General features: G+C 44.6%; 1 protein-coding gene across 1 annotated transcript; it reads right to left on the reverse strand.

Annotated features, from left to right (window-relative positions):
- Positions 1 to 431: 431 nt before the first annotated feature.
- Positions 432 to 16,070, reverse strand: LOC144889418 (single Ig IL-1-related receptor-like). Its single transcript, XM_078769631.1, has 4 exons — positions 15,913 to 16,070; positions 7,247 to 7,397; positions 6,873 to 7,053; positions 432 to 1,018 (listed from the first exon to the last, which is right to left on the reverse strand). The coding sequence occupies exons 1-4, from the start codon at positions 16,053 to 16,055 to the stop codon at positions 837 to 839; spliced, it is 657 nt and encodes a 218-aa protein (XP_078625757.1). The 5' UTR covers positions 16,056 to 16,070; the 3' UTR covers positions 432 to 836.
- Positions 16,071 to 17,006: the final 936 nt, after the last annotated feature.

A 17,006-nucleotide genomic window follows, 5' to 3' on the forward strand; every position in this document is an offset into this window, starting at 1 on the left:
TTGATTCGGTGCAATGGAGTGTCATTCTAATGGAAGACAAGGCCTTACTCTAAAACACATAATAAGATATAAGCTACTGAACAAGGGTTTTATCGTGTCCTGCAATGTGGTGTTTATGGAATAACTACCGGGACGCCCCTTTTTACCTTTACACAACTCCGGAGGCAGGAGGGGCCATATCCAACCAATGTTACACAACAATTTACCACTACAATACACACAATCAAAAAAATGCAATCCTCATATCCGCAACAATATATATATATATATATATATATATAGTATATATATATATATATATATATATATATATATATATATATATATGTACATAAATGGCCTTTAAAGAATACATACCTATTTTCTTTATCCTGTCTAAGACTTGTAAATGACTTGTACTCATTCATACATTGTGAAAGAAAACACGAGGGTAAATCATTGCACTTTTAATAAAAGACGTTAAGAAAAGTAAATCGAGAGTATCGGATTTGAATCTGGGGGTCACATCAGAACACCTTTACAATTGAAGGCAGATTGTAATTTTGCCTCAGTATATACAGGATTTACCATTTGGACAAACTGAAGTTGTGTATTAAATCATATTATATTTGAGGTCATTTGATTGCAAAAGGAAAAAAAAAAAGAAAAAAAAAAAGCTCCTATCGACAAATCATACTTCACAGTAAAAATTGGAGAAGTGCAAAATGGTCTACACTAAATAGAAAAGTTAACAATTTATTTAATGAAAAATGTGAAATATTTGTTGTAAATGTGTTTTTGTCAGCAAAGCAATAATTTAAATTGAGCGTTATCGTGGTTTCCTTGTCGCCATGTGGTCATATTTCTTCCTCGGTCACCAAGTAGTAAAAATCTCTTCGAGCATCGTAGTTTCGCGTTCCCAGATCATCAATGTCCAACTCTTTGCCCTTACTGCTGGCGGAGAGATCCGGGGATTGAGATTCTGCAGTCGAGGCCACGGGTTCCACCGGAGCCTTGGCGAGGCTGGTTAAAGATGCACCTGGAAAAGAACCGCATAAAGACGTCAGCCTTAAACATTGGCTATTGAGAAAACGAAACCATGACAACCAGTAATGGAAAAAATACATCAAATTGGGGGTATTAGTACTGTGACGTCAGAGCCCAAAAGGGTCCGCTAATGTGGCCATCTGAGCTGGAGGTCTGATAAAGTCCTACACGAATGCAGAAACGATGTTTGCCAAATTTATCGAGTTATTTTATTTCCCTACAATCCCCCAAAGATAATTCAAATACAAACTGAAACTAGGTGTTGTTTGCAAGGGAAGATAAAATAAGGAAAGATGTTTCTTAGCAAATAAATGGTTTATTTTTAAATGATACCAACACGGACAAGACAACAAAACCCAGACAGATCTGGCCCAGGAAGACAGACAAATATGGAAGGAAAAATGCAAACTTATTGTACGAGCGAAATAAAACGATACCCCGCTAAAGCGCCAAAATACCAGACTTGACCTATTACAAAGGGGATCAGGCAAGGAACTGAGGAAGGCATAAACCGATCTCTGCTGTACGAAATATCCATAGGCACAGGGTGAAGTCTGGTTCAGGGCAGGAGTGTGTGGCGAGGAGCGATGGAAAGCTGTCTAATCTTTGTAATCAGTCCTCTGGGTCGACAAAGTAGCAGAGAGAGAGAGAGAGGTCTTCTCCTCCGGAGCAACAAAGACAGAGAGAAAGAGAGAGAAAGAGAGAGAAAGAGAGAGAAAGAGAGAGAAAGAGAGAGAAAGAGAGAAAGAGAGAGAAAGATCATGGTAATCGGGGCACTTATGGCTGATTTATGGGCAAAATGTGTTTTGTGGTGGCCATTTTGAATTTTGCATTTTTTGGCGGGAAACGTTGGAGAGACATCGTGGTTCCCGCAATTTTTGAAATCGGCATCATCAAAACCCCCCCATGTGCAAATTTTCATGCTTCTTTCCAGAAGTGCACACCTCAGTCACATATCCGCCCCGCTACTACAAAGTAAGAGTGTTGAGCCAAGTCAGGTTTATGGGGGGTATAACATATTTCGGGTACGGAAGACGTGAGATGCCACCGCAGGAGCGAGGAATGAAATAGTTGAGGTGTGTGAAAGCCTGGATTTTGGGAGTTTGACCAGGTGGTTATTGGAAAAATACATGCATCATGGATAAGCTGGGAAGGGCCGAGAGAGCAGACTGCTTATCTGTAACAATGGAGCATGTTTAGGTAGGCCTTCACCGGAGGAGAAGCGGTAAAAGGCCGAGAGACCACAGAATTGTCTGTAAAGTGAGGGCAGCAGGTTTTGTGCTTCATTCTAATTGTGATAGATGCCAATAACGTTGAGACTTAGATTCCACCGAATCTGGCTTTGTTATGCTAGTGCACGCAATAACTTTGCTTTACCTGTACGAGCATATAATTAATGTGGCCTATTCAAAAATTCCTCTTCATTAGATTGGCTGGACGCAAGCAGTGAAGAATCCAAGGTTCATGCCTCCAAGAGCAGGCGGGAAGTGCAAGGCTGAAGTCGTTATGATGAATAATGCATTCAAATTGATAGATCTGTACCTGCATATGTGATGCTTTCCAAATCTAATTCATGTACTGTATAGTGTTCTGTCACCAATTGCGGAGGCATTGACGGATCATATGAACCACACGTGAAACGTACACCCAATAACATCTCATTATCCTCATGAGCAGAAACTTGAGCAAGCACAACCAGTATTTATCTTGGGCCGATTGTTGTTATTAACATGGCGTGGCGTGTGCACGATCCGACAAACGGAAATGGTAACTAATATGGATGGCCACAAAGAACACTTCTAGTGGAGACGTGTCACAAGTACACGCCATAATAGACTAGACGGATTTATGGAAAAAGGCCATGTATAAGCTTCTAGGTGCATTTTTGGGTAAAAGTTGGGAACCTCACTTTTTAACATAATTAGGGTATGCTGAATTCGATTAACTCGGTTCCCAAGCCGAATTTTGAGTATTTTATTTTGCGTTTTAAATAAACTGCTGAAGAACTTGGGCATTGGTGAACTCACAGAGGAGACAATCAAATCTGCAGAATCGTTCGTCTGCAGAATATATAATGTGCACAGAACAACCTCTGTTGATTCAGCACGACATATGCTGTTCTCCAAGACTGGGAAACCAGAAGCAATGTCACCGACAAGTGATGCTCTTCATTTCCATTTGATGCGAGTGCACTATCAAGCCATGGTATGGAGAAATGCTCATTGTGCCATACCTGACCTTCCTGCACCTGTGGAAATGGGATGGAAACGTGGTGATTCAGGACTAGAGCCTATTCTGATGTCACTGAGTCCAATCCCAGAAAGTTGCCTCGAGATGATTTGTTGTGCATGCCAGAAGCAATGCAAGACTCGACGCTGCAAATGTCGATATTCAGAGTTGAGGTGCACATCAATGTATGCCTGTCAGCAACAGGGTGATGATCAGACCCATTGTATGAATTTGATGTAGTTTGGCAAAACAACATGTGTGACATTCCTGAATGTTTGTGCTTCATGGCCATGTGTACTTAATTTTAGAATAAATGGTTGTATGAAATATTGTCTTATTAAAACAATTTCCCATTTTATAGTGTCCAATTTCAATATCAGTTTGAATGTCTCTTTCAATATGTCGCCAACCATAATATAGACAAGACGGATTTATGAAAAAGGCCATGTATAAGCTTCTAGGTGCATTTTGGGGTAAATTTGTAAAGTTAAAGTAAAAGAGCTGCAAATGCTTGTTCAAAGAAATTGTACAAAAATGGCAATTTGGCGGCCATTTTGTTTATGCTAATTAGAAGGTCAAAGACTCAAAATTCGGCTTGGGAACCGGGTTAATCGAATTCAGCATACCCTAATTATGTTAAAAAGTGAGGTTCCCAACTTTTACCCAAAAATGCACCTAACATTCACATTTCTCAGATATCCGTCTCGTCTATGAGTGAAACAGGCTTCTGAGCAACGATTCCAAGTTGTGTGTGGAAACAGCATTTATCAGATGTAATAATGTCCATGAGGGGCCAAGACAGATGTGCACACAAATATTTTAACCACTACCACCTTTGAATACTCTTCACCTGTCCTTTATCCATAGCACATTATAAGGCACCTGCAACACACTCACACACAAACACACACACATATATACAGTATGTGTATATGTATAGATATAGATATAGATAGATATATATGATGAATATTTGTACATACTAGTGTGACTCGGCGCCTCCGCACGCCTCACCACACGTAGTTTCAGAGGGGTAGGCATCTTTGACCATTTCGGTGTCTTTTGGGTCTTTTGGATCCTCTGGGCATTTAAGGGTATTTTGGGTCTTCAGGGTATTTTGGGTCTTAAGGGTATTCGGTGTATTTTGGGTCTTCGGGGTCTTCAGGGGCTTTTGGATCTGAAAGGATATTTTGGTTCTTCTTGGTCTTTAAGGGTCTTTGGGTCTTTGGGGTCTTTTGGGGTTTTCGGGGTATTTTTGGTCTTTTGGGTCTTCAGGGTCTTTTTGGTGTTTTGGGTCTTCGGGGTGTTTTGGGTCTTTGGGGTGTTTTGGGTCTTCGGGGTGTTTTGGGTCTTCAGGGTGTTTTGGGTATTTGGGGTGTTTTGGGTCTTCGGGGTGTTTTGGGTCTTCGGGGTGTTTTGGGTCTTCGGGGTGTTTTGGGTATTCGGGGTGTTTTGGGTATTGGGGGTGTTTTGGGTCTTCGGGGTGTTTTGGGTCTTCGGTGTGTTTTGGGTCTTCGGGGTGTTTTGGGTCTTCGGGGTGTTTTGGGTATTTGGGGTCTTTTGGGTATTTGGGGTGTTTTGGGTCTTCGGGGTGTTTTGGGCCTTCGAGTGTTTTGGGTATTTGGGGTGTTTTGAGTCTTCGGGGTGTTTTGGGTCTTCGGGGTGTTTTCGGTCTTAGGGGTGTTTTGGGTCTTCGGAGTGTTTTGGGTCTTCGGGGTGTTTTCGGTCTTTGGGGTGTTTTTGGTCTTCGGAGTGGTCTTTTGGGTCTTCGGGGTCTTTTGGGTCCTCGGGGTATTTTGGGTTTTTGGGTATTCAGGGTCTTTTTGAGCCTCAGGGCCTTGAATGGTATTTTGGGTCTTTGAGGTGTTTTGGGTCTTCAGGGTATTTTGGGTCTTTGGTGTCTTCAGAGGCTTTTGTTTCCTCTGGGTCTTTAAGAGTCTTTGGGGTGTTTTGGTTCTTTGGGGTATTTAAGGGTCTTTTGGGTCTAAAGGGTCTTTAAGGGTATTTGGGGTCTTCTGGGTGTTTTGGGTCTTTGGGGTGTTTTGGGTCTTCAGGGTATTTTGGGTATTTTGGGTCTTTGGTGTCTTTTGGGTCTTCGGAATCTTCAGGGGATTTCGGGGCATATAAACATAACGACATAACCATATACGTTTGCTCTTTTATAATAAAGACTAGCATGACTCGGCGTGCTCCGCCCGCCTCGCCACACGTCGTTTTAGAGGTGTAGGCATCTTTGACCATTTAGGTGTCTTTTGGGTCTTCATGGCGTTTTGGGTCTACAGGGTCTTTTGAATCCTCTGGGCCTTTAAGGGTATTTTGGGTCTTTGAGGTGTTTTTGCTCTTTGGGGTGTTTTGGGTCTTCCGGGTCTTTTGGGTCTGCGGGGTGTTTTGGGTCTTCGGGGTGTTTTGGGTCTTCGGGGTGTTTTGGGTCTTCGGGGTGTTTTGGGTCGTCGGGGTGTTTTGGGTCTTCGGGGTGTTTTGGGTCTTCGGGGTGTTTTAGGTCTTCGGGGTGTTTTGGGTCTTCAGGGTGTTTTGGGTCTTTGGGGTGTTTTGGGTCTTCGGGGTGTTTTGTGTCTTTAGGGTGTTTTCGGTCTTCGGGGTGTTTTCGGTCTTCGGGGTGTTTTCGGTCTTCGGGGTGGTCTTTTGGGTCTTCGGGTGGTCTTTTGGGTCTTCGGGTGGTCTTTTGGGTCTTTTGGGTTTTTGGGTATTCAGGGTCTTTTTGAGCCTCAGGGCCTTGAAGGGTATTTTGGGTCTTCAGGGGTCTTGGTGGTCTGAAGCGTCTTGGGGGAATTAAAGGGTCGTCAAAGGTCTGAGGGGTCTCAGCAGTCTCAACGCAATTAGGAGGGTGGTAATTTTATTTGGAGAAGAAGACGTTTTCGTCGCATATAAACACAGCGACAAACATAGCGACATAACGACATAACCATATACGTTTGCTCTTTTATAATAAGATATTTTATTTTCACCAGATGGTAGAGTGGTCGGAATTATCATTCCTGTTGCTCCACAAACATGTACAGTACGTGGATAAGCTGAAAGAACAGATGTGACATGTATTTTTTTTTTTTAATGCATATTTCTTTTTTGGAACCTTGATGTGAGGAAAAGGTTTGTAGGGTCACTGGGATGTCAGACAAGCAACATAACAACAACATAACAGTACAGTTTCCCAGACATTGTCAGTTGATATCAAGGAAGAGCGGCTGCACACAAGCCTTTCATCAAACGTCGTGGACAATGCATATAGCACCGCAAGGTGTGGTATCTGAGAACCTCACAATATAGAAACGTTTTGTGGAGTCTCAAATTCAGGTACACATTGTGGAGAAGGCTTTGCGAGAAGCAGAGGTAGACAAAAGATCAGATGGACACATAAAATGCAAAGTTTATTGGAGTACAAAGGCCTCAAATTACATCAAAAATTGCAATGGGAGCATGTTAGAGGGAGGCCTTCATTTTGAGGTGGACCAAATAGGTTGGCCAAGGCAGTATCAATTCATGATTAGTCATTTGATATATTCTCCATTGTTTCATGGCTTTGTCTGTATGTGTTGTTCATCCAACCTGCTCTGCTCAAGTCATTGTAGTTTAAAATGCATTTGTGTTGTGTGCCATACCTAGTTTGAGCTCTGTGACATCATGATGGCAGTCCAGATAGTCAGGGTTAAGGGTCAACATGGGGTCTTGATCACCAGTGCTCATCGTTTGTGGGTCGTGTCCGGTCAAAGATGATGGACGCACGTCGACTTTTTTTGGCAAAGCCAAAAGCAGATGCTTCCAGAAGCAGGAATTTGCAAACTGCAAACACCACCAATATGGTCCTCAATGTGGAGTCGCCCCTTGAAGTATTTCATGTACGGTACGTGGATAAGCAGTCTTAAAACTACACACTACGAAAAAGGCCGACCCTCCAAAAATTATACGACTGTAAAGATGCTCAATGGTATGATGAAGTTTGCAGCTATATCATGTATCACATTCCCTTCCTCACCGAATCCTTCATCGTCCATCTGATGATGATTGTGCGTTGTTTCTGTTGCTGGAGTACCAGGGAGACCGGATGTGATAAAACGTGCTGCGATTCGTCAAACGTGATGAATATCGGTCGTGGCACGAGCTCACACAACCTCTGCAGACCTTCCCTGTAAACAAGGGGTCACAAGTGGTGCAGTTGGGCATGGGTCCATTAACCATGCAGTTGGTTGCATCGTGTCGTCACTGAACAAGAAGAAAAAGACATAAAATGTCATAGCCCCCGCCGTGGTTTTAGTAATTTTGCTGTACGTAGTAAAAGGCTGTCAGTCGGCCATCTTTGGTCGGATGACAAAACAAAATCTTCTGCCTATGTTTACTCGCATGGATTGTATTTGTGCCAAGTTTGAAGAACATCGGACTGTGCCTGTCCGAGAAATGGATGGGGACATGTTTACGTTACAAAATGGCCGCCTGTCGGCCATATTGGATCTGATCTCGAAAGAAAATGGCGTGCATATGTAAGCCATTATTCGTTATCTATGTGCCAAATTTCAACAGGATCAGAAAATGCATGTCCGAGAAATGGTTGAGGACGTGTTCAAAATCGGGTTTTTTAAAACAACTAAAATGGCCGCTAGTCGGCCATCTTTGATCGCATCGTGAAAAAAAAATGATGTGCATATGCATACCATCATGTGTTGTCTTTGCGCCAAGTATGAACAAAATCGGTCCAGACATCTCCGAGATATGGTTGCGGACGCACGGACGGACAGACGGACAAGACCAAATCCATAAGCCCCCGTTTCGGACTAACTCCAATGGAGGCTGATAAAGGCCTGGTGCCCATGTCGTTGAACTTACCGCGAGCCTACATTTCACCAATCTGTCATACTAAAATACGCCATTTCATGTTTGTCTGTGCGTCTGTCTGATGAATTTTTGACGCCAATACATTACGTCATTACTTATCCAATCTCAACCAAACTTGACAGGATGACCAAGGGTTACATAATGAAGGTTGTAGCACATTCATTTGCCCCCCTCGCCAAGGGGGTTTTCTCGGGTTTTCCCCATCATTGCCGTCAATGGCGTTGCACGTTGAGGTGTATATAAATATTAAATTAGCTTTATCGTGGCATTTTCCAAAGAAGAAGATTTATTGTGGCGTTTTTCCAAAGACGCTTTTAATAACAAAATTAATGATAATTGCATATTGTTAATGTTTATATTACAAAACAATATTAATAGCCGGCAAAGCTGGTGTTGTCAATAAACGAGTACGTATTATGTTGAAAACCTGATTATGCCTTGGCTCGAGAATCCGAAGCGCAGTGGGCGCAGCCATCTTGTGGAGGCGGAAGTATGCATAACAAATTTAAAACGTTCATTAGGAGTTTCTTTCACCCGTCGTCATTTGATTCACAATCTTATGCACCTCCGATGTATTAATAAAATAATTTAAGACCAACATCGGCCCGCACGGGCCTGGTTATCTTCAACAAAACGCGTCACCAAACACCGGACCCAATGAGAGTCGAGCATTTGCAAAAATATTTCTAAAATGAAAGCGCTCAATGGTGGGCGCCATCGACCGGATGCGGAAGTTTGCATAAAACAATTGCGAAAAAGTTCAATAGGAGTTTGTTTCACCCGTCGTTCTTTGATTCACAATCTAATGAAACCTCTCATTAGTAATTAAAATACGTTAAGACCAACCTCGTTATCTTCAACGAAAATCGTCATCAAACACCAGAACCAATGAGATTCGAGCATTTGGGGAAAAATTTTTTTGAAGCTTATTACGCGTTTCGGACGGTGAAAACGGCGTCAAATATTCTAACATTGACGAAGAATTATTTTTTAGAAATCTCGCGGCCGTCGGGGATTGTTTTTCACGGCCAGAAATACGGTATAAGCAGTTTACATATTTAGTTTAGAAATACGGATAGTTTTTCACGGCCGGAAATATCCGAAGTTGAGACGGAATTCACTGAATTAATCACTGCAAGCTAACTTCTTCTGGTGGACGAAGCCACCGTGCCCGCAGAGAACCAGTCCTGCCAGCGACTGAAGTTAGAAGACTACACACATACTGTGAAAACGTATGTTAAGCCCAGTTAAAATTTCGTAAAATAGGCCGTAAGCTAGCACATCGTATAGTTATTTCCTTAAGCTTCTTGTGACATTTATTGTATGCAGGTATTGGGGAGGACTGTCTGCTCTTCTCTTTTTTTTTTTTTCTTTTTTTGTTTTGTTTGTTTGTTTGTTTGTTTGTTTGTATACAAGATCGAGGCTCGTGAAAGAGCGAACATTAATCACACAGAAAGACAAACCGACACATAAAACATATAACATAGGGAGCGGTAGACAAGATGGGGAGAGAGGGGGAAGGACACAAACACAACATTTGAGAGCAGGGACCGAGAGACATGGAGACATCGAGAGATCTGAGAGAGGGCGAGGGCTTTGGGGGGGGGGGGGGGTGGCATGGGAAGGGGGCGGTGGGAGAGGTATAAAACATATGGACACTGCCAGGACTTCCAGGAAAGAAGTTGGAATTTCAAACAAGGTGGATCTGGGGTGAATTAGCGGGGGTAGAAAAGATCCAGGTTTTGGATGGGGGAAGATAAGAGATGGTGGTGAACAGCTGTTTTAAAGACCTGGAGGGAGGAGTGGGATTGAAGGGAGTGAGGGAGTTTGTTCCAGAGGCGGGAGAAAAGAGGAATGAAAGAGTGAAGGTGAGCAGAGAGCCGAGATTTCGGCAGTTTAACCATCAGAGGGTTGCTGGCAGATCTTGTGCGACCTGTAGGAATATTTGGGGGACAGAGCACAGAGAGAGCTGGGGGTGCAAGGCCGGAGAGGAGTCGGTAGAAGACAGAAAGACCACCTACCTGCCTGCGGTGAGTGAGTGAAAGGCCCTCAGAGATAGCTTCATCGCGGGAGATTCCAATAATTCTGAAAGCTTTGGTTTCAACAGCGTGAAGCCGAGCTAGGTGTGAGGCAGGAGCACCGGCCCATAGGGGAGAACAGTATTCCATTGAGCTGCGGATGAAAGCCTTGTATGTGGTGAGGAGCTCAGGTGTGCCGAGGAAGGACTTCGCACGACAGAGGATGCCCAGTCGGCGACTGGCTTTGGAGGCCAGCTTGGAAATGTGGTTTTCCCAAGAAAGATCATGGCAGATAGTGAGACCCAAAATCTTGAGCGACAGAACTTCTTGGAGAGGATTGTTGAGAAAGTAGATGGGAGGGTTGTCCAGTCGATCTTTTCGGAGAGACATAGTAAGAGTGTGAGATTTGTCAGGATTGAAAGACATGTTCCACTTGTTTGACCAGTCTGTGATTTTGTCCAGGTCTTCAGAGAGTGAGGAGGCAGCAGACTGCCGATCTGAGGGAAGAGGAATGGAGCGGCAGAGAGTGGAGTCATCAGCAAAGAGATAGAGAGGATTTTCGAGAGAGTCAGAGAGATCATTGATGAAGACCAGAAAAAACACGGGGCCCAGAACACTGCCTTGGGGAACTCCAGCCTGAACAGGCAGAGGAGATGAGAGAAACCCATTCAGGGCCACACGTTGACGACGACTAGAGAGGAAGTCCGCCAGCCATGCGTGGAGATTTCCATGGATACCAAAGGAGGAGAGTTTGGTGAGCAGAGCGGGGTGCCAGACCGTGTCGAAGGCACGTGATATGTCGAGGGAGACAGCTCTAATTTCCTGTTTGGCATTGAGGACCTCCATCCATTGTTGAGACAGCAGAAGCAGCATGTCCAGAGTAGAGTTACCTGGTCTGAAACCAAATTGATGATCAGAGATCAAGCCATTGGAGAAGAGGAAAGATTTCATATCCGAAGCAATGATGGATTCCATGACTTTGCTGATAATTGGGAGAAGGCTGATTGGTCTGTAGTTGCTAGGATCTGTTTTTGCACCTTTTTTGTGCAAAGCGGTGATGTTGGCTGATTTCCAAGCAGATGGCAGTTGACCTTGAGCAAAAGAGAGGGTGAAGAGAACAGAGAGAGGGTGAGATAGAGCAGCAGAGCAGGATTTTAGGACCTGTGGGCTGATGCCGTCGGGTCCAGTTGCAGAATCAGAGTCGAGGGTTGACAGAAACTTTTCCACCTTGTCAGGAGGAAAGGACACGGAGTCCAGGAGCAGCAGGGTACGACTGGGTATGGTGGGTACAGAGAGGGATGGGTTTGGGACACAAGATTTAGAGGCAAACACAGAGTTGAGGCATTCAGCTTTTTCACGTGCGGAGTCAGCTGTGTAGCCGTTTGAGGTAAGGGAGGGGATGGAGGGGGAACAAACACCAGAAACGGATTTGACCAGACGCCACCAGGATTTGGAAGAGGGAGACAGATAAGAGAGTTCGGTCTTGAGAACGGAGAGATATTGTTTCCTGGCTCTCCTGAGGGTGGACACACACTTGTTTCGGGCTTTGTGAAAGGAAATGAGATTTCCTTCCGTTGGATTTGCTTTCCAGGAGACGAAGGCAAGTTGTTTCTGGGCAACAGCCTCACCACAAGATTCCGTGTACCATGGACGGGAGGAAGGGTATGACAACTGAAGACGAGATGGGATAAATCTGTGCATGAGAGAGAGCAATTTACTTTGGAAGAATTCCCAGGATGAGTTGATGTCAGAGGTGGTAGAGATGGGAGACCAGTCCAGATGATTGATGGCTGCTTGAAGACCGTGCCAGTTGGCCTGAGTGAAATGCCAGACTCGTCGACGCTGAGCAGGCTCCCTGAGGATGGTCAGAGAGATGTCCACTTTAACAAGGACATGATCAGATGATCCGATCGGAGCAGAAGAAGAGCAGCAGACATTTTCAGGGAAGTTAGTCATAACCAAGTCCAGAAGAGAAGATGTTCCGTTGACTGAGATCCGGGTCGGGAAATTGACAGATTGTGTCAGTCCCAGTGAGTCGCAGAAGTCCTTTGCTGAGGAGCCATGGCTGGTGAGAGAGGTACCCACACCCAGCCAACTGGCATGATGACAGTTGAAATCACCACATATGAGGAAGAGAGAGTTGGGATGAGTAGATAGAAGTTGGTCCATATCATCAGACAGCGAGATGTAGATGGAGTCATCACTGTTTGGTGGACGGTACAACACACATATGAACAAGAGGTGGGAGCGAAGGGGAAGCCGTAGCCAGAGGTATTCCTGGGGGTGAGGTGGAGAGAGTGAGGAAGAGAGTTTTTGATAAAGATAGCAACCCCGCCTCCAGGACGAGGTTCAGGTCTATCATACCGGAGGAGGGAGTAGCCCGGGAGAGATACTATGGAATCAGAGACATCATAAAGGAGGAAAGTTTCTGTTAAGCAGATCACGTCTGGTTTGACAGAAGCAACCTGTATGGAGAGATCAGTTAAGTTTGAACGAAGGCCCCGGATGTTTGAGGTCCATAGCGTGAATGAAGAGGAAGGGGGAGCATCAGATACAGAACAGGGGGGAGGAGGGGTAGGGTAAGATGTGGAAGAGGTGGAAGAGGTAGGGAGAGCTGTTGAAGGTGTGTCAGAGATTTCAGAATAGCTCGGAGAAAGGGAAGGATGGGGCGGACAAAAGGTTTGATGGTGATTGGGTGAGCCACAATGAGGTGTTATTTGAGGAGGGGGAAGAGCGAGGCAGAAGTTTGGGGGAGATGGAGGTGAGAGTTTGAAGGGGGAAGAAGCGGGGAGGACGCTTTGAGGAGGGGGAGTGAGAGGGGGGAAATTGAGAAGCAATGAGGGTGGGGAGATTTGAAGGGGAGGGGTGAGGGGGGAGTTTGGGAGGGAAGGGACAAGGGGAGGGATTTGAAAGGGATGGGATATGGGGGAGATTTGGAGGGGAGGGGTGAGGCAGGAGTCTAGGAGGGGAGGGGCAAGGGGGCGTCTTGGCGGGGAGGGGTGAGGGGGTAGTTTAGGAGGGAGGGGGCAAGTGGGGAGATTTGAAAGGGATGGGTGATGGGGAAGATTTGGAGGGGAGGGGTGATGGGGAAGATTTGGAGGGGAGGGGTTATGGGGAAGATTTGGAGGGGAGGGGTGAGATTGGATTTTTGAAAGTGTACGATTTATGGGAAACGAACATTTATTGCAAAATGAGTTTCTTGTGACCTTCGAGTTAAAAATACGTTTAAGGACGCTGGATGGAGGATGGAGTGCAGGAGAGTTTAGGGAATGTAGAAAAAAGGCACTATAGGAGATGGATATTTTTTTTGGGATGAATTGATTTGGTGAGCAAGTCGAAAGCAGCCTTTTAAAGAAGAAGAAGAAAAAGGTGTTATAAAATATGACGGAATACATAACTTGTGGGGAAAGTGTAAACATTGAAGGTTAATGAGTGAAAACTATCTGGGGAAATGGGGGAGAAACACGTGGTCGAAGAACGAACGAACGAATAAGAATGAATAAACGAATGAGAACAGAGAAGGAAATGTTTTTTTTTTTTTTTTGTTTTTTTTTTTGAGTTGAGATTTACACAAGGAAGTAGGCTATGGGTGAAAAGACTGGGAATACAGAGAACGAAAGTTATTGGATCACAAACGACGGACCGCTGAGAGAAAAACAAAGCCTCAAGGTTGTACAGTGCACACTGTACAAGGCCTCAAGACACGACACGAATTAACACGATTTTCAATACAGGTATGAAAGATTTGCACCGAAAAATCTTCGTCGGGACACAATATACGTACAACACCATAAATAAATACAGTTTTAACGAAAATACAAATGGGAACAATCACTTAACTTCGATTTCAAATCGTTCGCGACGCGGCAAAGGCCTTGCTCACGACACGGCAAACAGACGATCAATTTATGAAAGATAAACACCGAGAAACAACCAAAGTTGCACACAATAACTTCACACACCGAAAGATAAATAGAGTTTCGACAAAATACAATTGTGAACAGACTTAACTTCGAAAAACGTGGAGACCGTGTGGAGCTTCGAAAATCCCTGCCGCCGTCTCCAAGATCTCGCGAGATCTTCCAAGTCTTACCAGGTACGGTACCTACTACACCTACCTACTACCAACTACCTACCTACCTACCTACTACCAACTACCTACCAAGTCTTACCAGGTACGGTACCTACTACACCTACCAACTACCTAACCTACTGATGCCATAGTGATGGGTAAAATAGTGGCAAGAGGCTTTGGCTTCGCCGGCTCATTGCGGCTTTGCAGTCGGTACTAGTACTAATAATGTCCCACTTCCCCCAAGGCGTTTTTCCTGCAGTGATAACGTGTATAAATAGCTTATAGTTATAATGGCGTTTCCGTGTGAGCAACGGCTTCTACAGGAAGTAATAAATATTATACACCACAAACACGTATGCTTAGCTTTTTAAACAGTCGCTAATGCTCTTTATAACACTGAATGAAGAAATTTGGAGGAATCCCGACATCCGTGAAGTAAGGTTTACTTACAGAACTGAGCGAAGATCTACTGTACTCTATATTCCCACAAATGTTGGGTTGTTAACATGGCCCTTCCTGGCACTACCATGGCATTTTTCATGGCGAACTTTTGAAACTCGATCCTCCTGTTTAACATGAAACTGAAAGGTGGTCTTTCTGTCTTCTACCGACTCCTCTCCGGCCTTGCTCCCCCAGCTCTCTCTGTGCTCTGTCCCCCAAATATTCCTACAGGGTCGCACAAGATCTGCCAGCAACCCTCAGATGGTTAAACTGCCGAAATCTCGGCTCTCTGCTCACCTTCACTCTTTCATGCCTCTTTTCTCCTGCCTCTGGAACAAACTCCCACACTCCCTTCAATCCCACTCCTCCCTCCAGGTCTTTAAAACAGCTGTTCACCACCATCTCTTATCTTCCCCCATCCAAAACCTTGATCTTTTCTACCCCCACTAATTCACCCCAGATCCACCTTGTTTGAAATTCCAACTTCTTTCCTGGAAGTCCTGGCAGTGTCCATATGTTTTATACCTCTCCCACCCCCCCCCCCTTTCCATGCCCCCCCCCCCAAAGCCCTCTCCCACCCACAGATCTCTCGATGTCTCCATGTCTCTTGGTCCCTGCTCTCAAATGTTGTGTTTGTGTCCTTCCCCCTCTCTCCCCATCTTGTCTACCGCTCCCGATGTTATTTGTTTTATGTGTCGGTTTGTCTTTCTGTGTGATTAATGTTCGCTCTTTCACGAGCCTCGATCTTGTATACAAAAAAAAGAAAAAAAAGAAGGGAGGAAGCCCGGGTTGTGTTCATTTACCAAGCAGCTAGCTAGTGCTTGCCATGCCAGCTGTTCCTTAACGGTTTTGAACGGAGTGCTTGCTCGAATGCTGAAACCACTTGGCGATCTCTTCACAATAAACTTGGTAAATGAACACACACCCAATGTTCTTGAGACCCGCCCATAGATCGACTGTAATCTATATACCCCAAAGAGGAATGACCCTTCCTGCCCCTCCGTAGTTAGCGGGTGTACTAGTTCATTAAAACGTCTATCAGACTGTAGCATTGTGTACAAGTACTTCGGAAAAATAACTTGGTGTATTCATGGTATTGTACCAAACTTGAGTGCGTACTCGTGCTCTGAGTTTTGTGCACTGCAGGATTTCCCCATCAAGGCAGTCAGTGTGTGTGTGTGTGTGTGTGTGTGTGTGTGTGTGTGTGTGTGTGTGTGTGTGTGTGTGTGTGTGTGTGTGTTGCTGTTTTGTATGTAATATTTGAGGGGTGTTTCATACTGGAAGGCATCTGTGCACCATTCATGTTCAAGGTAGGCGCCAGTAAGGATAATGACAAGGCGCCTGCAGCGGCTCACGTTCATGATGAGATCGTCCGAAGGTTCTGCAGGAGAGGGTACAACAAGACAAAGAGGCGAAATCATTCATTTAACCTTCAACCTCATGCAGCAGTTTATCATAACTATGCCATTTCATTCAATAAGGCTTGAGAGAGAGAGTGTGTGTGTGTGTGTGTGTGTGTGTGTGTGTGTGTGTGTGTGTGTGTGTGTGTGTGTGTTGCTGTTGTTGGTTATTATCTCCATATGCGGGTTTCAGAAGGTGGAAAGAAGCCCTCCCAGGTCTTAAAGCATCTCCCTCTGTGTGTGCGTGCATATGCCTATGTACTGTACATATATATATATATATATATATATATATACACAAAGAATTAAGTTAAGCACCCCCCCGTTTTTTTACAACCTCGCACATTACAAGTTTGTTGTCGTCAAAACAGTGTAATATACCCATGATATTGCTATATTTTCTGGAGAAGTGATATTATGGTCACATAAAAACATAACAATCATGCCGTTTTCAATATTTTATTCTGAATAATTTAAGGTGAAATTTTTTGGGAATTTTAGGCATATTTTCACCTCAATTTAAGTATGGAGCTATAGGTCCATCACGGACAGTGTGGATGACGTTTATGTTTTCTAACTTACAGTCATTGTTCTGAGAAGACCTCTAGCGATCTTTGCGTCAATAACGTGTGTAGGACCCACGTGATCGGATCACTGACTCAACCCTACGTCTCATAGACCCTGTAAGCCGTCGTATGCGTTGCTGTGGCAGGTTGTTCCATTCCCGATGTAATGCACGTTCCAATTCATCCAGATTGGCTATTGGAGGGACCATCTTCGCAATTTGTCGTCCCAACATGTCCCAAACGTGCTCGAGGGGGTTCAGGTCAGGACTGTACGCAGGCCAGGGGATGGTTGTCACAGCACCTTGCTCCATCCGATCACGTGGGTCCTACACACGTTATTGACGCAAAGATCGCTAGAGGTCTTCTCAGAACAATGACTGTACGTTAGAAAACATAAACGTCATCC

This window comes from Myxine glutinosa, unplaced genomic scaffold (genome assembly GCF_964187855.1).
Source record: "Myxine glutinosa unplaced genomic scaffold, kmMyxGlut1.1 SCAFFOLD_3583, whole genome shotgun sequence".
Classification (NCBI taxonomy): domain Eukaryota; kingdom Metazoa; phylum Chordata; class Myxini; order Myxiniformes; family Myxinidae; genus Myxine; species Myxine glutinosa.